The sequence below is a fragment of the Panthera pardus genome, unplaced genomic scaffold, assembly GCF_024362965.1.
Source record: "Panthera pardus isolate Hobbes unplaced genomic scaffold, ASM2436296v1 HiC_scaffold_10, whole genome shotgun sequence".
Lineage (NCBI taxonomy): Eukaryota > Metazoa > Chordata > Mammalia > Carnivora > Felidae > Panthera > Panthera pardus.
The window spans coordinates 61,604,429-61,631,900 of record NW_026526655.1 but is presented as its reverse complement, the minus strand read 5'-3'; the positions used below and the strand labels follow the sequence as shown (position 1 = coordinate 61,631,900).

Here is a 27,472-nt window from a genome sequence, read left to right as displayed (position 1 = left end):
GTGAGTATCAGATGCTTTCAGTTTTAACAGTACAAGGATGGAAAACAGAAGGGTTCTGGGTGTCTGAAAAGAGTACTGGGTAGGAGGAAAGAGCCCAACTGAAGAAACAAAAGCTCAGGATATATATTAATATGCATAAATAAAATGTGGAAATAAGTAACAGGAAGAAGGGCTAAAAGAATTGAGGATGCGGTAGGGTAGAGGTGGGTGGCAGAGAACTGCTATTTTTTTTTTTTTCAAATAAACTTCTAGTACTGATTGTCCATAAAAACAAAAACTATTATTTAAGAAAACGTAATGGATCAAGGGATGGATTACCAAAAAAATAAAATGACACCAGAAGACAATGAAATACTACATAAACTTTACTACGAGGTGTATCAGGAAAAAAAAAGCAGTACTCCACCCTACAATTGTTTACTCCCAACAACTTCATTTAAAGACCTACAAATACCTGTATTTTGAAGCGTGTAAAATTTCATCCCAAGGAAATTCATTAATTTAAGTATCTTAATATAGAAATAAAACTTGGAAACCATTTTCCAGATAAGTAGCTTCCTAAATGATAAGACAAAAAAAATTCCTTCTTCAAATCTTAAGGAAAAAGTGTAAGCTGTAGACCTTTCCAATACTGTGCCACTTGACTTAATGATTAATTTTTAAAAATTCCAGATACAGAACACAGAACAACAAAAGCTCCAAAATTTTAAGATTTTCTATTCCTTCCCCAAATGTCAAATTTTCTACACAAATTAAGCTAAGTATATGCAATGGTTAGCCAAATTGTACTTCACTGTAAATTACACTATGGTCTTAAAAGAAAAAATTTTAACTACAAATACAGCCAAAAGCGACTCTTAGAGTTCTTTAAAGGGAAGTGGTACTTTCTTATAGACTCATTCTTTTGAAAGAATTGAAATACTCTATGGCTTATATTGGGGGCATGGGTACCTATAAAGGACATGGAAATATATAACTACTTTAGGTGATCTAATTACTAAGTTTTGCTATTAAAAAAACTCTCAAAAATATCAGATTTGGTGAAGAGAAAAGGGAAATATTTAAAACTATTTTATTACCCTTCATAATGTAACAGTCTATGAAAGAAAAGACATGTGAAATTACTAAATGGACCAAAATCTGGAAATATCAAGAAATGTTCCAAAGTCCAGGAGATATAAAGTGAAAACATTCTTGATGTAGCTTCTGAAAAGCTGTACTCTGACTAAATCTAAACCTACACTTTGTAAGGACTTAATGTAAATGTGCTAATTTGAGAACAAACTAAACTGCGATAATCTGGTGCTACAGGGGCTACTAACGCTTACCTCAAGGGAACCTACTGCAGATAAAGTCCCGTCACTTGCACAGTCCTTTCAGCTGCCTGCCAGTTGTCTCTGTGGAAGGGAAAGCCTGATGAGTGAAAACCCTATGCCACACTCCTCTGGAGTGTCAGGGTGCCTGCATAGAACTGCACAAAACTGTCTACCTAGAGAGTCCTAGATGTTTTCAGTAACACAGGACTTAAAAAGATGCCACCTTTGACATTCTCTTTCAATGAACACCAAAACCAAATGGCTAAGAGTTACTAAATGCTAATGACCTACTGATATTATCAAAGAGATATATCTACACTAGCCCAAGTAGGAAAAAGACTAAAATGGATCAAAGAGAAATAAGTTAACATTGAAAGGAAAACACAAACACACATACACACATACACACACACACACGCATGCGTTGAAAAGTAACACAATGCTATGATCTGAGCAGAAGTTGTATCCACAAAAAGTGATGTTGTTGCATCAGCAAGTGAATGCTAAAACCCAAAGAACTTCCTATCTACATATGTCAAAAAAGATGCTATTAAGTACATCATGCCCATTGTTAACTATACCATGGATCCAAATGCCTACTTATAAAATCCCACGTATTTTCTTAGTGGGGTCAGTAAGTGGATGGGAGGGGAGAGGATTTTCCAGGTAGTTTTAAATATGAAAAGTGAAAAACAGCAGCATGAAATTCCGCAAGAAATTTCCAAAAGAGAAAAAATATGTGTATCTACATCTCAGTACACAAACCCTTACTCAGAACCAAACTAAGAGGGGAGTATAACAAAAAACAGTGGAAAACTGTAGTACATAGTTCAAAAACCACTTTCATCTACTGGAATTATAAATGGCCAGTAACTGTCTTCCATTAAGAACACTTATAACACTAATGTATAAGTTCAGCTACATAACCAAAGAAACTATATTTTCTTACTAATGCCAAACAGTCTTCAGTCTGAATACTGTGCCTCATAAGGCAGAACAAAAATGCTCCCATCAGAAACTTTAGCATTAATGATTATTAGCACAAGGATGGGGGGGGTGGGGGGGGTGGGGAACTATTAAAAGAAAAAAGGTGATTCCAGCTTTTACTTTAATAGCACCATATTTAAAATGAAGTTACTTACCTCAGATTCTTTGTCACTTAAAGATCCCAAGCTTCCAAAACTGTGATTAGAACTTTCATTATTTGTTGAGGCCTGTTAAAGATTTTTAAAAAGGTAAAAATTAGGAAAAATTTTAAATGAAACATACTACAAAAGGTAAGCTATCTTCATAAGTGAAAATAAAGTATGATTCCTTTAAGCAAGGAAGTTAAATGAAGTAAAAATGAGAAATATCAACTTCTTAACACTATAAATATCTTGGAAAGTTTTATCAAGTCAATAAAGATCTGTATTTCAGGAACTGACTTGTTTTAGCTGACTTTTTAGAATACCAAATTCAAGAACAAAGGAACTGGGCTATTACTAGGATAACAAGATCCCTAAAATTAGTACCCAACATATAAAAAATTATGCTTCCTTAAAAAAAAAAAAAAAGTATTATTTGTGCTCCTTAATTCCCTTCACAATCTCATCAAATTCCATTATATACCATCCACACCCCTTTGCCTTTTTTTATATAAAACAAACCAGGCAATCCCTGGGGTTTTGTTTGTTTTGGTTTAGTCTTTTAAGAGAATTTCTTCCCATCTTTACCATTTTAATTGCTTCAACCAACAGTTTTTACATTTCCTTTAGTAATACTTTTTTAAGTTTATTTATTTATTTTGAGAGAGTAGGGGAGGGGCAGGGAGAGAGGGAGAGAGAATCCTAAGCAGACTCCACGCTGTCAGCACACAGACCAGTAAGGCTTGATCCCACAAACCATGACCTGATCGTGACCTGAGCCGAAGTCGGACGTTTAACCAACTGAGCCACGCAGGCACCCCTCCTTTATAATGTATTTTTTAAAATTTTTTAAATGTTTATTTTTGAGAGAGAGAGCGAGCAGGGAAGGGGCACAGAGGGAGACACAGAATCCAAAACAAGCTCCAGGCTTGGAGTTGTCAGCACAGAGCCCAACTCGGGGCTCGAATTCACAAACTGCAAGATCATGACCTGAGCTGAAGTCAGATGCTCAACCGACTGAGCCACACTGGCGCCCCTCCATTATAAGATTTTTAAACAGTGACAGGATGACATTTGCTGTGTTTCCAATATGTTTCTATGATGCTCATTATTTTGTAGACTTTTTTGGACCATCAGCTTTAGATCAGTGTCTTCCAGGAGTGTTCAGATCAGAGGATGACAGACTATGGCATATTTATCAAAGATGATGCATGAATAACCTACGTGTACAGGCAGGCCAGTTGATATCCCTGTTTTTCTCCAATTTGTTAAGAGTAGGAGCTAATCCTACTGTTAAAAGGTTGGAAGTTGGCCTACAATTACTCTTAGGCTAACTTCTAAACTGATGACTCTTGAGTCACTATTTGGAAGAAGGTATAATTAGAGCAAGATTATTAAACACCATAAACAGCCATTAAGAAGTGATAAATTAGATTCAGAAACAATGGAGGCTGTACCATGTTTTTGAATATCCCCAAATCCTCAGATAAAAATATAAACCCAAAACCCACAGACAACATTTACAACAAAACTGGCTGACAAGGAATCTCCATGAATTCCCCCAAAAGAGAAGGTAGGGACAAATCACCAATAACCACAGGAAATGCATCATAGGAGAGGAAGCAAAAGGAAACAATGACAGATCTGAGAAAAGAGACTCTGAAAACAGCAATTTAAGTACAATGGCTGTCATTGGAAGGGTTTCTGTCCTTTCCAACAGAGATTAAGTATGGGAGGACCATGGTGAAGTGTGAAGAAGCTGGAGCAATCTAGCCTCTAGCTACGAACTCTTAACACATCCCTCATAAGGGTATCACAATGAGGATAAACTACTGGGTGCAGAATCAAAATTGAGCACAAGAGGTACAATGAAGATAAAGGAAAGAGAATATTCAGATAAAAGTGAGGAAGGGAGCAAAGCCTAGAAATTTCAGAAAGCAGATGCCACACTTTTGAAGAGTGCCCAAAAACAATAGCAGAGAGAGCTCTGTAAGAAAAGCCATTCTAAACCACAAAAACGTAAACAACAGAAAATGATGTAGGTCAATCCCATGAAGTTATCATAAGAAAAAGAAGAAAAAGAAAAAGGAAACATGGGATAACATCCTGATAATAAAACCATACCAGGAATACATATCCACAAAAGAGTATGAAAACTATAACCTACTATTTCAAAATGAGCTAAAAAACATTACAAAAATGACTCAAGACAAGAAAGAACATAAAGCTGGTTTCAAAAAACTGAGATTTAAGGTTAACAGAACTCAGGAAAATATCAGAAATAAGAAAAAAAAGTTTCAGAAATGAAGATTAAGCCTGAATGAAAGTAAGAGGAAATACATACATGCAATGCTGCAAGAGAACTAGAAGGTAAAAAGGAGAAACATTTCTGAAATTCAAATGAAGGGATAAAAAGGATTGAGAAGGCAACAACTAATGAAGCAATAAAAATTCAACACTCAGGTAAAATAAGTCTTTAAAGAATAATACCAGAAGAAAACAAATAGTAAAAAGTATAATTCAAGAAAATCTCCTTGAAAATTAAAAAAAAAAAAAAAAAAGGAAACTACCAACAGAAAAGCACACTGTACACCTAAGAATACCAACCCAGAAAGCCAGTATCAAATTTTTCTAAGGAAACACTATATGCTAAAAGAAAATGGAGTAACATACTTAAGATATTCAAGAAAATATAAATGAAGAGTTTTATATTCAGTAAAATGGATTTTGGGGACGCGTGGGTGGCTCAGTCAATTAAACATCTGATTCTTGATTTCGGCTCAGGTCATGATCTCACAGTTCATGAGTTTGAGCCCGTCATTGGGCTCTGTGCTGGCAGGGTGGAGCCTGCTTGGGATTTTCTCTCTCTCTCTCTCTCTCTCTCTCTCTCTCTCTGCCCCTCCCCTGCTCATGCTCTCTCTCTCTCTCTCAAAATAAATAAACTTAAATTTTTTAATTGATTTTTAACACATAGAAGGCACTGATAAACTGTTATCAAAATGTCAGAAATCAATACTGCTCCCATGAACCTTCCAAAAGAATCTAGAGAACAAGTATTAGATAACCAAAATGAACAGAATTTCAACCTAAAAACTAATGGCAAGCAACATTATTTACTTGTTGATAAAGATTAAATGAGAAGTATAAGGAAGAGAGCATAAAATATAATGGCTAAAGCATGTCAAGTTGTTAATAATAAAATACTGTTTTAAAATAGGAGACGGAAGAGTATGGAAAGCACAAGCAAAAATGGTAATGGTTTTTGGTAATCACTTTGGTCACGATGATAATACAACTATTATTTTAAGACTGCTATGTGTAAGATATGGAAAGGAGTGAATAACTATGTGACCTTCTAATTCTATCATCTGCTTTATGTCCTTGAGAACCACAAGTTTTAGTACAGAAGAAAGAAAATAGAGATGTTAAGTAAAAACCTTGTAAGTTCCCATTTGAATTGGAAGTATAAATATAAATTCATAAGGTGTTTTTAACTTTTACAACAAACAACAAAAAAATATAATGGAGATTCTGTAACAAGTAACAGAGTATCTCATCATACCAACATTCCCTCAGATAACTATATATTCTGGAAAAAAAATAAAAAACAACTACCTGAAGGTATCTGAGCAACCAAAAGTAGGCAGAATCTGGATAGGATATAATATCTGGAAGAAAGGAATAGAACTGGGTGGGTTTCCTATTAAGAAAGGTCCTAGTCTGAACAGCACAGAACAGCTGGAACTTGGATCAAAATATGCAGTCTTACCGGCCTGAAAAATTCACTCTCTAAAATAAAAAATTCAGTGAATGGGTTTAATAGCAAAATGGAGAAAGTACTGAAAAGATAAAAAAATTACTCAAACTATAGAAAGAAAAAAATATTTAAAAAGAGTTGGCTCTTGGACACTGCAGCAGTCTAACAAAAATTTACTTGGAGTCATAGGAGAGGAAAAGGGACAGAAAAAATATGTGAAGAACAGCCAGAAAAGTCCAAAATTTGGTTAAAGACATAAATGTACAGATTGAAGCAGCTCACTGATTTCTCCAAACAGAAATACAAAGAAAACCATAACTATGTACATTATAGTCAAACTACTGAAAACCAAAACTAAAGAAAAAAATCTTACCACAGTAAGATATCACCTCACACCTATTAGGATGGCTATTACCAAAAAGACAAGAAATAACATGTTGGCAAAGATGTGGAGAAAAGGGAACCCTTGGCCACTGTTGGTAGGAACGTAAACTAGTACAATTCAGAACATTTCATCCTAAAGCAGCAGAATATACATTCTTCTCCAGTGCACATGGAATGTTCTCCACAACAGACCACATACTGGGACACAAATCATATCTCAACAAGTACAGAAAGATCGAGATCATACCGTGCATATTTTCAGACCACAACACTATGAAATTCAAAATCAAACACAAGAAAAAATTTGGAAAGGTAACAAATACTTGGAGACTAAAGAACATCCTACTAAAGAATGAATGGGCAGGGCGCCTGGGTGGCTCAGTCGTTGAGCGCCCGACTTCAGCTCAGGTCATGATCTCACACTCCGTGAATTCGAGCACCGCGTCGGGCTCTGTGCTGACAGCTCAGAGCCTGGAGCCTGCTTCAGATTCTGTGTCTCCCCCTCTCCCTGCCCCTCCCCTGCTCATGCTGTGTTTCTGTCTCAAAAATAAATTTAAAAAAACATTAAAAAAAAAAAAAGAATGAATGGGCTAATCAAGAAGTTAAAGAGGAAATTAAAAAGTTCATGGATGCCAATGAAAATGATAAGACCACAACCCAAAACCTCTGGGACGCAGCAAAGGCGGTCATAAGAGGGAAATATATAGCAATCCAGGCCTTCCTAAAGAAGGAAGAAAGATCTCAGGTACACAACCTAACCTTATGCCTTAAAGAGCTGTAAAAAGAACAGCAAATAAAACTCAAAACCAGCAGAAGACAGGAAATAATAAAGATCAGAGCAGAAATTAATGCTATCGAAACCAAAAAAAACCAGTAGAACAGATCAATGAAACCAGAAGCTGGTTCTTTGAAAGAATTAACAAAATTGATAAACCACTGGCCAGTTTGATCAAAAAGAAAAAGGAAAGGACCCAAATAAATAAAATCAAGAATGAAAGAGGAGAGGAACATAAACTAGTACAGCCACTATGGAAAATAGTATGGAGTAAGGTAACTGGATGACTCAGTCAGTGGAGCATGCAGCTCAAGATCTCAGGGTTAAGAGTTCGAACGCTACGCTGGGTACAGAGATTACTTAAATAAACTTAAGGAAAAAAAAAAGACAAGTATGGAGGTTCCTCAAAAATATTAAAAAATACAATTACCAGGGGCACCTGGGTGGCTCAGTCAGTTAAGCTCCCAGCTATTGATTTTGGCTCAGATCATGATCTTACAGTTCATGGGACTGAGCCCTATGTTGGGCTCTACACTGACAACACAGGGCATGCTTGGGATTCTCTCTCTTCTTTTCTCTCTCTGCCCCTCCCCTGTTCTCGCATCTGCCCACTCACTCTCTCAAATAAATAAACTTAAATAAATATATATATATATGTATATGTATATATACACGTACACATATACATATACATATACATATATATATATATATATATATATATAAAATTACCATACAATCCAGCAATTCCACTTCTGAGTACTCATCCAATGAAAATCAAACACTAATGCAAAAAGTTATCTGATCAGCAAAACTGAAAAGCAACCAACAGACTGAGAGAAGGTATTTGTAAATGACATGTAAGATAAAGGGTTAGTATCCAAATCTATAAAGAACTTCTCAAATTCAACACCCAAAGAAAACAAATAATCCAGTGAAGAAATGGGCAAAAGACATGAATAGACACTTTTCCAAAGAAGACATCCAGATGGCTAACAGACACATGAAAAGATGCTCAACATCACTTATCATCAGGGAAACACCAAACAAACCTACAATGAGATACCACCTCACACCTGTCAGGATGGCTAACATTAACAACTCTGGCAACAACAGATGTTGGCGAGGATACAGAGAAAGAGGAACCCTTTTGCACTGCTGGTGGGACTGCAAACCGATGCAGCCACTCTGGAAAACCAGTATGGAGGTTCCTCAAAAAATTAAAAATAGAGTTATTTTACAACCCAGCAATTGCACTACTAGGTATTTACCAAAGGATACAGGTGTGCTGTTTTGAAGGGGGACATGCACCCCAACTTTTATAGCAGTAATTCTAACAACAGCCAAAGTATGGAAAGAGCCCAAATGTCCATCGAATGATGAATGGATAAAGAAAATGTGACATATATACAATGGAATATTACTCAGTGACCAATTCTTGCCATTTGCAAGAATGGAATTAAAGTGTATTATGCTAATGTATTATTTGTCAAAGAAAGACAAATATATGACTTCACTCATATACGGAATTTAAGATACAAAACAGATGAACATAAGGGAAGGGAAGCAAAAAATGTAAAATAGGGAGATAAACCATAAGAGACTCTTAAATTACACAGAATAAACTGAGGGTTGCTGGAAGGGTGTTGGCTGGAGGAATGGGCAAGGGGCATTAAGGAGGACACTTGTTGGGATTAGCACTGGATGTGACACATAAGTGATCAATCACTAAATTCTATTCCTGAAGTCATTATTACTGAAACCATATTAACTAACTTGGATTTAAATTAAAAAAAAAAAAAAGTGTGCTTGTGATGAGCACTGGGTGTTGTATGGAAGTGTTAAATCACCAAATTGTATACCTAAAACTAATATTACACTGTATGCTAACTAACTGGAATTTGAATAAAAACTTTAGTTAAAAAAAAAAAAAAAAAGGAAGAATTATCTGCACCCCATGTTCACTACAGCATTATTTACAATAGCCAAGACATAGAAGCAACCAAAGCGTCCATCAATGGAAGACTGGATAAAGAAAATGTGGTGTATATATATACAAGGGAATATACTCAGCCATTAAAAAAAAGAAAAGAAATCTTGCCATTCACAACAACATGGATGGACCCTTCAGGGCATATGCTAAGTGAAATAAGTCAAAGGCAGACCAAAGTTTATGATCTCACTTATATGTAGAATTTTAAAAAATAAACAAAACCCCCTAAAACCCAAGCACACAGACACAGAGAATAGATTAGTGGTTCCCAGAGGCAGGGGATGGGGGTGGGTGAAATGGATAAACAAGTCAAAAGATACAAACTTCCAGTTATAAAATAAATAAGTGCTGGGATGAACAGTATGGGGACTATAGTTAATAATACTGTATTCCATATTTGAAAAATGCTAAGAGATTAAATCTAAAAAGTTCTCATCACCAAAAAAGAATTGTAACTGTGTGGTGATATTTTCACTAGATTTACCGTGATGATCATTTTGTGATATATACAAATATGATATATATATTATATATAATATATATACAAGTATGTTGTATGCATGAAACTAACATAATGTGATATGTCAATTACACCTCAATAAAAAATTAATCCACTAAAAATTTTTAAAAAGAAAAAAATCTTGGGGCACTGGCTGGCTCAGTTGGTGCAGTGTGCCACTCTTGATTTCAGGGTTGTGAGTTTGAGCCCCATATTAAGATGCAGAGATTACTTAAAAATAAAATCCTAAAATATATATATAAAGAGAAAGAAAAAAATGTTGAAAGCAGCCAGAGAAAGCTAACATATTGTATACATAAGGACAAAAAAGGGTATGACTGACTACTATCTCATCATCATAAATACTGCAAGCCAGATTTAATCTCTGGAAATGATGAGCCAGAACTATGGATTTAGGCACATCCGGCACACCTGAGGAACTAGAAGGTATTAAAAGCAAGTCTACACACTAACTGAAGAGACCCTTAGCCCTCTTTCCATGCTCAATTCTATAAAGTTAGCAACCAAACTTATACTCCACAGATAGAAGACTATAGACTTTCTCTCTAAAAAAACAGCATCTCAAGATATAAGACCTATAGATAAGAAGAATTAAAAATCTCTCAGAAAAATGACCCAATCATGTCATCCTGCTACAAAACCTATTGGTCAATAAACCCTCCCTACTCATACAAAGCTTCCAGTAAGTGTTTCACTGGCCGGGCGCCTGGGTGGCTTAGTCAGTTAAGCATCCAACTTTGGCTCAGGTCATGATCTTGCAGTTCATGAGTTCCAGCCCCATGTGGGACTCTGTGCTGACAGTTCAGAGCCTGGAGCCTGCTTCTGATTCTATGTCTCCTACCTCTCTCTGCCCCTCCCCTGTTCATGCTCTCTCTCTCAAAAATAAATAAACATTAAAAAATAAAATGTGCTTCAGTGTCTAAAGCATGTACATGAACAAAGCCCAGTATCACCAGATATGTGAAGAGATACAAACAAAAAATATAAAGAAACTGGTAAGAAATAAACTTCACACAAAAATAATACCACTATTAAATATCCTAGGATAGCAAACTAAAAATGAAAAAAAAAAAAAAACAAACCCTCCTGGCAAAAGAAAATACTATAGCTAAAAATGAAAGAAAAAAATGGGTGGATTCAAAGATAAAGCTGAAGCAATCCTCCCAGAAAAAGACCAAAAAAATTCAAAGAAAAAAGAAAACTAGAGAATCTATCCAAGAGGTCCTGGTTCAAATGATGTGAGTTTCAGAAAAAAGGACAAGAAAATCAAGGAGCTGAAATTATCAAAGAAATAATTCAAGAAATTTTTCTAGAACTGGAAAACATGAATTTCTGCATTGAAGGACATACTTTTGACCAAGCACCTGGCTCAAGGAAGAGCCACACCAAAACATATTGTAATAAAATATGTTAAATGCCAGGGATTAAAAACAAGATCCTAAAAGCGTTTAGGGGGAAATAAACAGGTTACTTACAAAGGATCAGGAATCAGAATGGCATTGGAATGCTCAGCAGTAACACTGGAAGCTAGAAGGCAATGGAACAATACCTTCAAAATTCTAATAAAATGATTTCCAACCTAGAATTCTACGTGCAAACAACCAAAGGGAAGAAGAGAATATGCAAGGTTTCAAAAATCTGCCTACTCATTTACCTTTCCTCAGGAAATAACTAGAGAATCTGTTCCACCAGAGCAAAGGAGTAAACCAAGAAAGATGAAGAGATGGCATACAGAAAGCAGAGCTCACAGGACAGACACAAATGGAATTCCCACGATGGTCAAGAAGGTAGATTCCAGGATGACAGGCATACAGCAGAAAGAGAGAGCAACTATCTTAACAAAAGAGCTACAAAAGTTCAGGGAGGATGTCTAAATAAAAAAATAATAACAAAAACTTGTATGTGAAAATAATGAGAGATCTGCACCTCTGCTGGAGAGTATTTGGATGCTTCCACTAAATACTAAAAAACTAAAGATATAAATCAACTATTAACTCCGGTGAAAACAGAAAATTGTATAAAAGAAGAAATGTAATCATGGAGCCTTCACAGCTGTGAATAAAATTTACACAGTCATACTGTAAATAATGAAATAACAATCAATCCCAAAATTGCAGTACTGTCTATCTAAGTTAGGATGGAGTCAGGGAAATGTGAATATTTTTATAGAGGTAGAGGGTTGGGTCATTTAAAAGAGTTAATGTCTCATCTTCTATGATACGAAGTCAATAGGCGTGCCTGGGTGGTTCAGTCGGTTAAAGCGTCCAACTCTTGATTTCCACTCAGGTCATGATCGCACCGTTTGTGAGACGGGGCTCCGCACTGGGTTCTGTGCTGTCAGGGCAGAGCCTGCGTGGGATTCTCTCTGCCCCTCCCCCGACTCATGCCTGCTCTCCCTCCCTCAAAATAGGTGAATAAACACACACACACACAAAAGGGAAGTATTAAATACCTAAAACTGAAAAAGACAAAGAAACAAGAACAAAGAAACTATATTTATTATATAACCTTACTTAGAAATACAAATAAAACAAAACCTGCGATAAAAAGCTGTAAGATAAGGATCACTTCTGTGAAAAATGAATATAGGGTTGGAAGAACAGGACGTAGTTCTACTACTTTTCATTACAGGTTGGGTAGAACAATTTGGCTTTGGCAACTCTGACCATGGATTACATGTCTTTTTCTTCTTGGTTTGTAGGAATTCTTCACATAATTCTCAGTATAAATCTTCTATGACTTGCCTCTTCACTCATCTTACTGGTGTCATTTGAACATAGTTACATTTATTAAATCTTTTCACTTTATGGTTAGTGCCTTTTGTGGTACATATATGAAATCTGTCATTATTCTTATTAAATATTTATTGTTTTACCTTTCATATTTAGATCTTCAAGTCACCTATTACTGATTTTTGTATGATGGTAAGAGTTGAGGGTCAAGAATCATTTTTCCCCATATGTATATTCAACTGATCCATCATCTATTATAAAAGACTATCCCTTTCCCCACTGCACTGTGGAACTACCTTTATCATATATCTAGTTACTATATATAAATGGATCTGTTGCTGGACTCCATTCTGTTCCATTAGTCTATTTTTCTTTTCCCATGCTACTATCACAGTGACTTAATTCCACTCCTTGATATACACCTAAGAAAACTGAAGAAAACCTGTACCAGAGTTTTCAAAGCAGTTGTACCAGTGTTAATTCAAAGACTATTCACATCAAAAAATAGAAACAAGTCAAATATCCAACAACTGATGAACAGATAAACAAAACGTAATACATCAATAAATGGAATATTTAGTCATAAAAAGGAATTAAGTACTAATATATGCTATAATATTCATGAACTGTGAAAACATTATGCTGGGTGAAAAAAAACACACACAAAATGGTACATATTGTATATTTCCCTTTATAGAAATGTTCAGAATAGGCAAGTCCATAGAGACAGAAAGTAGACACAAAATGCTGTATTTGTATGAATCCATTTGTATGAAATGTTCAGAAGAGGCAAACCCATAGAGACCGGTAAGACTAATGGTTGCCAGGGGCTAAAGTGTAGGGTAGGAGAGCAGAATGGGGAACTACTGCTAATGTGTAGGGGGTTTCTTTTTTGGGTGATAAAAATATTCTTGAATTAGAGAGTGGTGATAGCCACATAACTGTGATATACTGAAATCCCCTGAAATGTACACTTTAAAATGGGCCAATTTTATGGTATGTGAATTATATCTCAATACAAAAAGATTTTATAAAAGTTTCAAATTATTGAGGAGAAAGGAACACAGAAGGAGGAAGAAAGCTTGGTAAAACCTAGTATATAATCACTTATACACTCAGATACATAGTTATACACACATGGCAAGCACACACTCAGACTTTCAAAGCCTTCAAAGCAGATTTGGTGGGGCAAACACTCATGAGGTATTTTTTAAAATATAAAAACAACACAGGCACATGGAAAAAAATTTCATTACCGAAACATAAATTTCTCCCTCTCATGCTAGTCCCAATATTGAGGCAACCATTTTTTTAAAAACTATTTTTAATGCAATTTTTGAATAAGCAATACAAACAGGCTACTTTACTTATTACCTTTCTAGAGGTTATCTGTCTACACTAACAAATCAAACATACAAACTTGGTTCCTTCCTTCTCATACAAAAAATAACATTATGCAGACTATCCTGCACTTCTTTCTTTTCTCTTAATAGAGACTGGGAAATTCCTAATCAACATATAATAAATTCTTCATTCCCTTTTTCTTTTGCTAATTTCTTTCTTTCAAACAGGGGCAGAGTATTCTACTGTATGTACCTCTATTTCAATAAGTCCTTTATTGACTCTGCCATGAATGATGAAGAATTTAGTTCACTGGCACCACAGCTTCCCCTTCTTCCTGATATATTCGCATTTTTTATTTTACATTTTTCAAATGGTTACCTTACCCTTAAATATACACAATTTTTAAGTTCTTTAAACCATGTGTGACTCCTCACTATATAAGAAAATAAATCTTTATATTTAGCTCCTTTTCCTGACATGACAACCACACAATAACTTTTACGTCAGTCCATAACGTTTACCTTTACCTTCTATTTGTAACCCTACAACAGAGTCACAAACTCATGCCATAAGGATCTGGGACAAGTAAAATAAGCAGGTGAAGCAGGCTTGGGCTAAGATAAAAGAAGTAGAACATGATGGAATAAAAGTTCTCTCTCTCTACAGTCAATTTTTGTATTAGCTGTGAACACTGAATTAAGTGAATGCTGAATCATCGCCACTTGGGGAAATACACAGTTAGGGTCCTGCAAGTTTCTCATCACATTTTTTGTTAATTAATACATAATCTTGTTTTGTATAAAAGTGTGTTTCTGTTTTAAGATGCCTTATTTAATATATATTGTTGATTCATTCACACTGAATTCACAGCTAACAGTACTATAACTCATGCTTGAACAAAGCTTACATAATAACACATGTATTTTGTCCCTAGGGCATATCACAGCCTTCTTGTGCTTAGAACACTAGATAGCAACTCAGCAATACTACCCCTGGGGGCCATTTTAAACAGCAAAATTACCAATAAAAAGCACAAAAAAGTGAAAAACATGGCACTGAGTAAACTGTGAAAAGAACACTTGTTTAAAGTATAAGAGCTGAAACACGGAGTGTTGTTTTGTTCAGCCTCAGGCAGCTCAAATTTTCCAACACTGCACATGCACAGGTCCTTGAATGATTGGCAAAAGCAATCTGAGTTTTGATTTTGAGGTTACAAATAAATTTTAGCAAGTAGGTGAATTTGCAATTACAAAATCCTCAAATAAAGAAGACTATTGTATGTGTGTTCATTATCTATCAAATCAAGCATATAGATTATATTGTGCAAACTGCAAATCCTGTATAGCCTACTGTTATATATATGTGTATATACACACACACGCACATATATATATATACATACATGCATCTATACATATATATGTACATATATAAATATAACTGAACAGTCAAAATTTCAAAGAATTTAAAATTTAAAAGAATTAAAATCCTTCACTATAATTACACTTTAATAGATTCATCATGTATTTTTAGAACTGTATGACATGTGAAAGTTTATAATTTTCATATCTTCCTTATGGATTATTAGTCCTTAAAGGTATCTATCTTTGTACCATTCAGGCTTTTGTTCCTGAAGAATAGGCTTAGTACTATTGCTGATGCTAGAAATATAGCAATGAAAAAAAAAAAAAAGACTTAACTCCAAGGCTTATGGAGTTTAACACTGTACAAGAAAGGAAACAAACAATAAACAAACAAATATCTAGTAGTATGTAAGGAAATAGAAAATTAGAAATTAGGTGGAGAAAGGGGGAGAGTGATATAGCTATCTTCTTACATAGGGCAGACAGAGAAAGCCTCTTTGAAGAGGTGACACTTGAGCAAACATCTGAATGATGATGGGAGAAGTATGTTTGAGACAAGTGGCAAATATAACAATGTGGGCATAGTGGAATGGCTGTTAGTTAAATAAGGTATTTAGTCTAAAGTCAGATCAGAAGGTCTTATTACAGTGTGATGAAGACATTTAATTTTATTTTAAGTGTGATGGGAAGTCTCTGGAAGGCTCCGAGTTGGGGAGAAACTGATCTCAAATTTATATTTAATTGTTCTCCATGATTATCTGAAATATCTTCTTTTCAGTTATTTCCAATCTTTGTCATTTTTGGGAAATGCTTCTTGTCAACAGTCTATAGATGGAGTCTCATTTGTTGTGATAATATATACTTGGCTTTATGCTTTCCACATTATGTAACAGCTTAAAATAGAATTTTTTGTTTCTTTTTTCTCTCCCTCACTTTTATTGGATTATTTCTTTTTATTCCACCTTCTACACCCTGTCACAGTAATTTAAAAGTTCTATTTACAGTATCTCTGTTGCCTATACTTATTACTTTCCTACTTTTAAGCAAACATACCTCAATATAGACAAATTTATGATTACTCTATACTCTTAAACAACTTTCTTACCTTTCTCCCATTCCTCCTCTCCCAGAGCACCATCACTATCAGAATTGTGATCCTTGTGCTTTTACTTCCACATTATCAACTCCTGGTTTACCACTATTAAAATTGCCTACCCAACAATACTGCATTTCACAGGCACATTATCACCAGCAATTTATATAAAATCATTGTAACAGTCACTGATCAACAGTATTTTACATTCTGTAGCTTCATCTATATTTGTTTTTAAATTTAAATGGATATTTTAAAAATGGAAGGCTATCCACAAAGAACAGTAAGCCAACATTAATTCATCATCTAACACAGAACCCATACTCAAATTTCCTGAGCTGTCTCAAAAAACATTCTTTATAACTATTTTTCTCCCAATTCAGGAGCCAATTGGGATTCACAGATTCACAGACTGCATCTGGCTATGTCTCTTTCACTTCAATCAATCTAGACAGAACAGTTCCTCCACATCTCTTCATTCTTCAGGGGACTGAATACTTTGAAGAGTCCAGGCCAGTTGTCCAGCAGGATGTTGCAGGAGTATTTTATCATGACTAAATTCAAATAAAATTTTTCCACTATGGAGAAAGAAAATTCCACTATGAAAATTATAGGGGTTCCTCTTGTTGCATCTCCTCAGAGTGCACCTAATTAATGTCAGACTGTGTCACTACCAATAAAAAATTTGACCTTGATTATGGTGGTGACTAACAAATCTCTCCATTTTAAATACCCATTTTCTCTTCTGTAATAAATAACGCATCTATAGGGTGAAATTTGAGACCCTGAAAATACACTAGTCTCTGAAACATTTCACTAAATGATTTTAACATCCACTGATAATCCTTGCCTTAAATAATAATTACGCTAGGGAATACTGAATGTTGACTTCCTGATTCCACATTCCTTCTACATTAGCTGACATTCTTCCAAAAGACTACCACATAACAAGCATACCTAGCTTGGTTCCTAAGTACCATTCCCCACCGAAATGAAGCACAGCTCCCTCAGAGAAAAGTCCGTTCACATTCACTGAAGAGACCACAGTGATATTAGAGAAAGATGGTAGGGGCTTGTGTACACACGAGCAAAATTTCACAAAAATGATTACATCTCTTAAATCTGGATAAAGAATATGCAAGTATTCTTTGTACGGTATTTTCAATTTTCTATAGGCATAATATTTTTTCAAAGTGAAAAGTTATTTAAAAAATAGGGGCTGGGTGGGAAATCCTGCAGGAATACACAAATACCAGTTTGAGTATAAATATAATTAATATAAACAATATAATTAGTATAAATATACACATGAGTATAGAGTATCATCATAATACTAAAAATAGAACATGTAATCTCGAAACATCAGGAAAAACTCCATCTGTCCAATGGAAAGCAAGGGATAGAAGGAAATAAAAGTAAAGTATAATTAGAAGACACTGGACAATAGATAGCAGAGCCAAGTCAGAAAATAACAATAGTTACAATAAATATAATGGACTAAACCCACCATTTAACAGGTAAAAACACTAATATTCTATCAAAAAAGACATGCAGTTGGGGTGCCTGGATGGTTAAGTGTCTGACTTCAGCTCAAGTCATGATCTCACGGATCATGAGTTCAAGCCCCGCATTGGACTCTGTGCTGACAGCTCAGAGCCTGGAGCCTGTTTCAGATTCCGTGTCTCCCTCTCTCTCTTCCCCTCCCCTGCTATCAAAACTAAACAAACATTAAAAAAAAAAAAAAAAAAAAGACATGTGGTCCAAAAGAAATACAATTAAAACGAGTAAAAATAAAATAGAAAAACATATACCCATATATCTAAGACAAAAATGAACCAAAAGGCCGAAAATAGTAAGATTTGAAAAAAACAAATAATTAAGGAAAAAATAATTAGTTATAGAAAGAACAGAATAAGATGTATGCATGTAAAAATATAGCCTCAAAATATATTAAGCAAATGCTGATAAACTGCAAGCTGAAATACATAAATCAATAATCACAGCTAATGATCTTTTTTTTTTATTGAAGTGCAGTTGACACACAATGTTACATCAGTTTCAGGTGTACAACATAGGATTGAACAACTCTATATGTTATGCTATGGTCACCACAAGTGTAGCTGCGATCTGTCACCATACAATGCTATTACAATACCACTGACTATATTCCTTATACAGCTAATGATTTTAATACACCACTCAGGGAAAAGGTCAAGCTGACAATACAAGGAAATATCTAAGATCTGAACAAATAAAATTAAGAGTTATTAGATATGAAGTGTTTATAAAACAGGGCGCACTTCAAGAATTAATGTCATACAAACTGTATTTTCAAAATGTAATGCAATAAATTAGAAATCCGTAACAAAAGAATAGCTTAAAACATCCCACATTAATAACCCTTGTGTTAAAAAGGAAATAAAGGTGGGGCACCTGGCTAGCTCAGTAGTTGGAGCATGTGACTCTTCATCTTGGGATTGTGAGTGTGAGCCCCACATTGGGGATAGAGCTTACTTAAAAAAAAAAAAAAAAAAGTAGAATAAGCATTATAATATGTAGCCTTTTGAATCTGGCTTCTTTTAAAAGTCAGCATAATGCATCCATTTGAGATTCATCCATGTTGTTGCAGGTTGTCATCAACTGCTAAATAGTATTCCATTGTACAAATATATATATCACACTTTTTAATCCATTTCTTAGATGAGGACATTTGGGTTGCTTACAATATTTTGAAAATTACAAATAAAGCTTTTCCTTCCTTTCAGATTTGACAGCTGCTTATGTGGTATAAATACCACTCAAAACAATATAGAGGATTTCCATTTCTGAAGGCCCTGACCAATAAAAAGAAAAAATACATAGATGAGGTGTAAGAAATAAAATGATTTTTGAAAGAATATGATTTGTTAGAGAAACCTAGAGAATCAACAAACTGTTACAACCAAAAAAAAAAAAAAAAAATCAACAACAAGACTGCTACATACAAGACCAAACTATAAAACTCAAAAACCTCCAAGGTCACCTGGGTGGCTCAGTTGGTTAATCAATCCAACTTCAGCTCAGGTCATGATCTCACAATTCCTAAGTTCGAGGCCCCCAATGGGCTCCATGCTGACAGTGCAGAGCCCTCTTAGGATTCTCTCTCTCCCTCTTTCTCTTTACTCTTTCTCTTTCCTCCCTCAATTAATCTATAAATTCAATGTATTCAAAATAAGAATTCTACTTGAATCTTTTAAGGATAAAAATACAAATAAACCATTATATAAAAATTCCCAAATGTTAACAAGCAAGTGAAGAGATACTCAAATTTTTTATGAGGGAATAAAGATCCATAAATAACTAACTCAACCTTAGAAAAGATGATTAAAGAAGAGACTTGCTTTACCATATAAAAAAAACATACAAAAATACAACAGTATTTTTTTTTTAATGTGATACTGGGACAGGAACACAGACCACTAGAATGTAAGAGAAACCTCAGACAGATCCACCTAAAGACATGGCAACTTAACATACACGGTAACGGTGGCATCACCAATCAATGGAAAAATACGGATGATTTAAGAAGTCTTGTGGAGAAAACTGGTTCACTAGATGGTGAAAAATAAAACTGGGTCCCTATCAATACTATATAAAAGATAGGGCCTAAAGTGCAAATATGACAGTAAAACTATAAAATTAACAGAAGAATCTGTAGAATTATCTTTGTAGCCCAGGGGTGGGGAAGATGTATTTAACTCTTAAAATACCTCATGGTCCACTGGACCCAATTTCAGTGTTTGAGTTTTTGAGTAGTTCTAGCTATTTGTAAAAATTGGTACTTTGGGACTTTTATTCTTTTTTAGAGCTCATCCAAAGCATAAAAATAAAATTTATTTTTAATAGAATAAAATGCATTCTATCTGGTCATTAATCACCAAACATCCAATGGACCTTTTCACAAATTTAAAATATATTATGTGATCTTATGGATCTAATTTTTCCTATATTTTGTTATTACATCATCCTCGAATTACTTCATCATTACTCATCATTGTTCATCAATTATTCCCAACTATGCTGCAACAACCAAAAACCATTAAAAAAATAGAAGAATGATGATACGATAGGCAGAATAATGAACCTCCAATGATGCTCACACCCTAATCCCTACAACCTGTGAATGTTACCTTATATGGCAAAAAGGACTTTGTACATGTAAGGGTAAGAACTTTGAATTGGGGAAATTACGCCAGACTATCCAGATGGGCATGAGCCCAATTCTAATCACACGAATACTTAAGTGAAGAACCTTTTAAGACTGATCAGAGGGAGATGTGACTTCCAAAGAACAGTAAGAGAGATGTATGACTGCTGGCTCTGAAGATGGAGGAAGGAGACCACCAGCCAAGAAATTTAGGCAGGCTCTAGAAGCTATAAAAGGGAGTGAAAATTATCCCCACCTAGAGCCTCCACAGAAGGAATCCAGTCCTCCACATACCTTGATTCTAACCCTATGAGACCAATGTCAGACTTCTGACCTTCAGAACTTTTAAGAAAATAAATGTCTGTTGTTTTAAGCAACTCTGGTAATTTTTTACGGTAGAAATAGAAAAACAATACAGAGTTAATGACCTAAAAGAGTGACACAATAGTGAAATAAATTATCATCTTTCAGTTATCTTCTTGTCTTGCCCAAAGTACTGCACCATCTTCCAAGAACGTATGAAAGACTGGAGACATCATTGCAGACTGATTTTAGATTGCACTGACTCCAGTGGAGAATCAAGAAATTTTCATCTTCCACCCAAGATGGTCAAGAGAAGAAAATGACAGAAGAAGACATTTTATAATTAATTATAAGACAAATCAGAAAACAAAGAGATAACAATAACACCTCTAGATTCTAAAACTGATGGCAATGACCATATAAAATCTCAGTCATTGAATGTTATTACCCAAGATGAATTTTCCCAAATTCAAGAATCAATGAATCAGATAACGCATTTCTAAGGAAAAAAAGGAAACAGAATTTTCATCAGTCATTTAACTGAAGAATTTCACCATTTAATATTCTTCTACAGGAACGTGGACCACTTCATGCTCAAAGGATGCATGACAATAGCCTTCATCCTTTATGATGCTTGTGCTGCTTGTGCACCAAGATTTACTTGACACAAAGAGCTTTTTAGTATGTTTAAATTCTTATTGAAATTTCTAATAAAGTTGTTTTTCATCATACTTTTATTCCTGCTATAAATTAGTAGCAAAATAACTTAAAATGTAAAAATAGCAAAAGGACCTATTTGACCAGATGGTTCATGATGAGGACTGTTTTTTGTAGTATACCAACAGCTATTTAAAACTTTACAGTTATAGGCTCTAAGGCAAAAAAAATTGGTAAGTTTGATTATAACAAAATTAAATAATTGTCTACAATGATCCTGTACAATGCTGGATACCATGAACAAAGTTGATAGACATGACAAAATGGGAAATGTTATCTGCACTGTATACAACTAACGTGGAATTGCTATGTAGAATATACAAAGAACATGGGAAAATCAGTTCAGTTTGAAAAAGTAATCACTAATCCTGATTGGAACAATTTATAAGAGACTCCCAAAAAGCCAACAAGCATATAAAAGAAATGTTCAAAATAACTGGTGGTATGAGTGAAAAAATGAGATACTATTGAGATACCTGTTAAACACTATCAAAAATGAAGAATCCAGATAATGCCAAATGTTTCTGAGATGTAGGGTTATATAAATGCTCATGCATTCTGTTGAAAGAGCAGATTAGTTGTATACAACTGCTCTGAATAGCAATCTTATACTATTTATTCAACTTAACTCTATACATACCCTACGACAAAGCAGTTCTGCTCCTGGGAACATAACCTCAATAAATGATCAGAAAGGTCCATAAGAGAACAAGTACATTAAAGTTACTACCGTGTGAGGTAATGGGGAGCTGAAGACATCCTGATGTCTATCACTGGAAGGCCTAACAGATACACTTAATTTTTTTTTTTTAACGTTTATTTATTTTTGAGAGAGAGAGAGAGAGAGAGAGAGAGAGAGAGAGAGAGAGAGAACACACAAGTGGGGAAGGGACAGAGAGAGAGAGGGAGACACAGAATTTGAAGTAGGCTCCAGGCTCTGAGCTGTCAGCACAGAGCCGGACGCAGGGCTCAAACTCACAGTCGTGACCTGAGCCGAAGTTGGATGCTTAACTAAGCCACCCAGGCGTCCCCAGATACACTTATTTGTATTATCTGCTGTACAAATAAGAACATATACAGATAGGAACAAGGGTGACAGGGGCAAGGAAGAGATAAAGGACAGGAAAAATAAAAATTATATAATGGGAGAAAAGAACTACAATCTACTAAACTCATTTTTACTCCTGAAACCTGTTAAGCTATAACAACATATATTAACGTATATATATTAACACATATATATTATATATACATATATATTATGTATACACATATATATTATATATATATAACATAATGCTCCCAAAGCATGTTATGCTGTATTAAAAATCAGATTTATAAATACTTTTTCCCTATACATTATAAAAATTACAGTAAGTAATAATTTGCTTTTAAGCACATATGTAGGGATCCTTTACAAAATATATTTTAGATCATTTAATACAAGGAAAGAATGTCAAATGAAGATTACAATTTTACTCACTTTTGCTCCAACACTGCAACTGCCAGTGCTTCCAGTGCTCCCACTTGCAACTCCTGTAAATCTAGCTTCCAATAATTCTTGCCTTCTTGGATCCAGACTATGAAGCTCATCCATTGCAACTATTAGGAAAAAAAAACAAAACAAAAAAAAACATACACATATATATCTTCATATACACACAAACACAAATACATAGACATGGTTAGTTGAGATGTCAATATAAACTTAATGAATCAATTCTACAAACAGATGAGAGAGACTTTAAAATTTTTGTCCTGTCCCACACTCATTTAACAAAACAATCTACAGTGGATTTCCAACAATTTTGACTGCAATCCACAGTTAGAAATATATTTTCCACACATCAGTACACAGACATATACATACATATATTGAAAAATTCCGGGGGTGCCTACATGGCTCAGTTGGTTAAGTGTCTGACTCAATCTCAGCTCAGGTCATGCTCTCACAGTTCGTGAGACCGAGCCCCACGTCAGGCTCTGCACTGACAGCGTGGCACCTGCTTGGGATTCATTCATATTCTCTCTCTCTCTCTCTCTCAAAATAAATAAATAAATATACTTTTTAAAAAATTCTACAAATACTTCTTACCACATGCAGTGCACTCGATTATTTTCTATTTGTCTATTAGAAAAGAGAAAACACTGGTTGTGAGCTATTAAATTGATTTCATGAGCCATTAATGGACCATGGGTCCACAGTCTGTAAACACCACCCTCCTAGTAAAATCTCCCTATTCTTAGCTTATACAGAATTTTGACACTAAGTAACATTAGTAATTATTTTGTTTATATATACCTTATATCTGACTACATTTTCAACTGGGAAGAATTCTTTTGACTGTCACATCGCAAAGATTTTTTGGACATTGGATAGTTTTCAGTTTCTATCAAGTACATGAAAAACATACATATATTAAAAAAAGATCATTGAAGTAACATCTATTACTAAACAATCACTGGAGAATTAAGGGGGAAAAATTAACATCCTCATGCAATTGTTAGTATGTAGACTAAAGCATCACAAACTCTAACCAAAGTGCAATTAAACTTGTAAAATTCTTTTATTTATGTCTGTCAATTCTCTACTGATAAAACCTTAGAACTAACAATAAATGAGTGGTTCTCAAAAGGAACAAGGAAAATACTATCAGAATCCCAAATCACATGTGGACATTTTCAAACTACTCTAGACCCCTTCCACATATTCTGGCATTCCTCTATCTTAAAGGCTAACAATTATTCCTAAAGATCTTATCTTTTAAAATTCCTTTCCTTACCTCTCATCTTTATCTGGACATAAGACTAGATGGATAACGACTATCCTACCATGCTTACTTGCATCTCTGTACCTAAATATATCTTTCCTGCCCACTCTTCTTTCTTTCAACTCAAAAAGTAACTATGTTTAAAAAGCTAAAGCCTTCAATTTTTGCTTTTCATCCTATTCCTTCTTGATATCCAAGGGATCTCACATTTGCATATACAGACCTAAAACTATAGATTCTTAGAAGAAAACAGGGGAAAGCACCATGATCTTGGATTTGTCAGTGATTTCTCAGATACGAAACCAAAAGCACAGGCAACAAAAGAAAAAATAGGTAAGTTGTAATTCATCAAAATTAAAAACTTTTGTGTATCAAAGGACACTATCAAAAAAGCCAAAAAACAACCAACAGAATGGGAGAAAATTATCTGCAAATCATATACCTCATAAAGGACTAATATCCAGAAATAAATCCTACAACTCAACAAAAAACAAACAGCCCAACAACAAAAAACAAACAACCCAATTTTAAAAATGGGCAGAGGATATGAATAAACATTTCTTCAAAGAAATACAACTGGCCAGAAAGTACATGAAAAGAGGTTCAATATCAATCATTAGGGAAAGGCAAATCAAAACCACAATGAAGTATCACTTCACATGCATTAGGATGCTTATTACCATAAAACAGAAAATAGCAAGCATTACAAAGGATATGGAGAAATTTGAACCCTTGTGCATGGCTAGTGGGAATATAAACTGGTACGGCCACTATGGAAAACCATATAGCAGTTCCTTAAAAAATTAAAACATAGAATTACCATATGATCCAGAAAATCCACTTCTGAGTATATATATACCCAACAAAAGTGAAAGCAAGAACTGGAATAGATCTTTGTACATCAATGTTCATAGCAGCATTATTCACAACAGCCAAAAAGTAGATGCAACCTACATGTCCACTGATGAATGAATGGATAAACAAAATGTAGTATATGCAAAGAATGGATTCTTCAGCATTAAAAATGAAGAAAACTTTGACAGAGGTCACAACACAGATAAACTTTGAAGACATTATGCTAAGTGAAATAAGCCAAACACAAAAGGACAAATACTATGTAATTCCATTTATATGAAGTTCCTAAATAGTAAAATTCACAGACACAGAAAGTAGATGGTGGTTGCCAGAGGGAGAGGGCCATGGTGGAATGAGGAGTTAAGTGATCAATGGATACAGAGTTTCAACTAGGGAAGACAGAAAAGTTCTGGAGATGGATGTTGGTGATGATAGTACAACAATGTGAATGTACTTAATGGCACTGAGCTGTACACCTAAAAAATGGTTAAAATGGTAAATATTACATTATGTACATCTTATCACAATTCTTACAAATAATTTTTTAAAAATAAATAAAAAGGACTTCAAATTTTAACATAAAAATTAAAAGGCAAGCAAGAGACAGGAAGAAAATATTTGCAAAACATTTATGTGCTATATACTATTTCTACTCTTTGGCTTAGTAATGGGTTGATGGCCCACTGAAATTTAGCAAGGAAGATGAGAACCTAAGTCCCTGCTTTGACCCTGACCAACTAATAATGTATTTTGTTTCCGACTGTTTTTGTTTCTTAGATATATAGCTTCCTCTAGACCTCAACACTTCCCCATGAGGTCCTACAGGAAGCTATACACTCAAGGAAAAGCAAACAAACAAACAACTAGTTTCTAACCAAAACTCCTTACTAGGGGTCCCAACCTCATTATAGTCCTTAACACCTTCTAACAAGTTTTTATGACATTTTAATAGCAATATATGCAAGAACCCTTGGTATAATTCATAACAAATAATAGATGCATAACAAATATTAGTGTACTCCTCTAAATAAAAATGTAACCTTGAATACTAAAGCCTTGCTTCCCAAAATGCAGTCAATGACCAGTAGCATCTATTCTCACCTCAGATGCTTATAAGAAATGCAATATCTTAGGTCCCATACCAAACCTACCAAATCAGAATCTGCATTTTAACAAGACCCTGAGGTAATTATTATGTGCACTCATGTTTGAGAAGCACTACTTTAGAATCTGGGTTCTCAAACTTTTCTGAAAAGGGCCCAATCGTAAGTATTTCAGTCTTTGCAGGCCAATAGGCAAAATCATGTAGATACTTACATGAGAGAGAAAAACTTACTACAAAATTTTTACTGATAAATTCAGGATATAATAATAACAGTATAATACTTTTTAATGTTATAAAATAGAAGTCAGTTAATGAAAAATAATGGAATTGGGAAGTGGTAACATTTTACTTAATTTGAGTTTCCAATCATCAAAATTTATTGCAAATACTCAACTGATAATGTTGATCAGGTTTTGTGTTTATCTTTGAACTGTTTTGTTGTTGTTGTTGTTGTTGTTGTTGTTGTTGTTTTGACGCATAGGTACTGCTAAATACTGAAATCAACCCACAAGCATATGATTTTAATTGAGTATATTCATTACTTTGAAGGCAGCTACAGAAGTCTCTTGGATTCTTCCTTTGATATTTACCTTTCAATGTGTTATTACACTACAGATTAATCATTTCCAATTGAAGGTTAGGTAGAAGTTCCTCAAATGCACAATTAAGTGGATTTTGAGATATGGAAACTTTCTTTGCACTTGCATCAATGTCTGAAAAATGCTGCTGGAGCTGTATTTTATGATGAAAAATATATTAATGCAAATTCATATGGGAATGAAGATCTCACTTTGACAGTATAAGAAATGTATAAAGCAGCTTGATGTTACTTGTGATTTCAAACATCAGTTCCCACTGAAATGACTTCACTGCAGCTAAATTTCACATGAAAGCACTATTTTGCCTCATAATTTTAGATCTGATTTATTTAAAAATATTTCCAAATCTCCAGAAAAAGCTAATTTCAAAGCCAATCAGTATTTGACTAGTGGTTAAAGGCCATCTGCTTCATTCAGAAAAATTTCAATCTCAGTCCTAAACTCAAAAAATTGCAAAAAAATTTACCACTGCTAATAAGCCAGTCAAGATATTCAGCTTCTCTATGTCTAACAAAAATTCAGGCAGCTGAT

At 34.5% G+C, this 27,472-nt stretch overlaps 1 protein-coding gene across 3 annotated transcripts in view; it reads right to left on the bottom strand.

The window, feature by feature from the left end:
* Nucleotides 1-27,472, bottom strand: part of TLK1 (tousled like kinase 1) — a 190,750-nt gene that overhangs the window by 78,227 nt on the left and 85,051 nt on the right. For 2 of the 3 annotated variants that reach the window (XM_053907753.1, XM_019459364.2), the window contains exons 2-3: nucleotides 23,095-23,213; nucleotides 2,459-2,530 (exon numbers count right to left, since the gene is read on the bottom strand). In XM_053907753.1, coding sequence (XP_053763728.1) covers nucleotides 2,459-2,530; nucleotides 23,095-23,208 — 186 coding nt within the window. In that variant the 5' untranslated portion in view covers nucleotides 23,209-23,213. Of the gene's footprint in view, nucleotides 1-1,328; nucleotides 1,371-2,458; nucleotides 2,531-23,094; nucleotides 23,214-27,472 lie in introns of those variants that run through there. The other variant, XM_053907754.1, reaches the window with a different exon arrangement.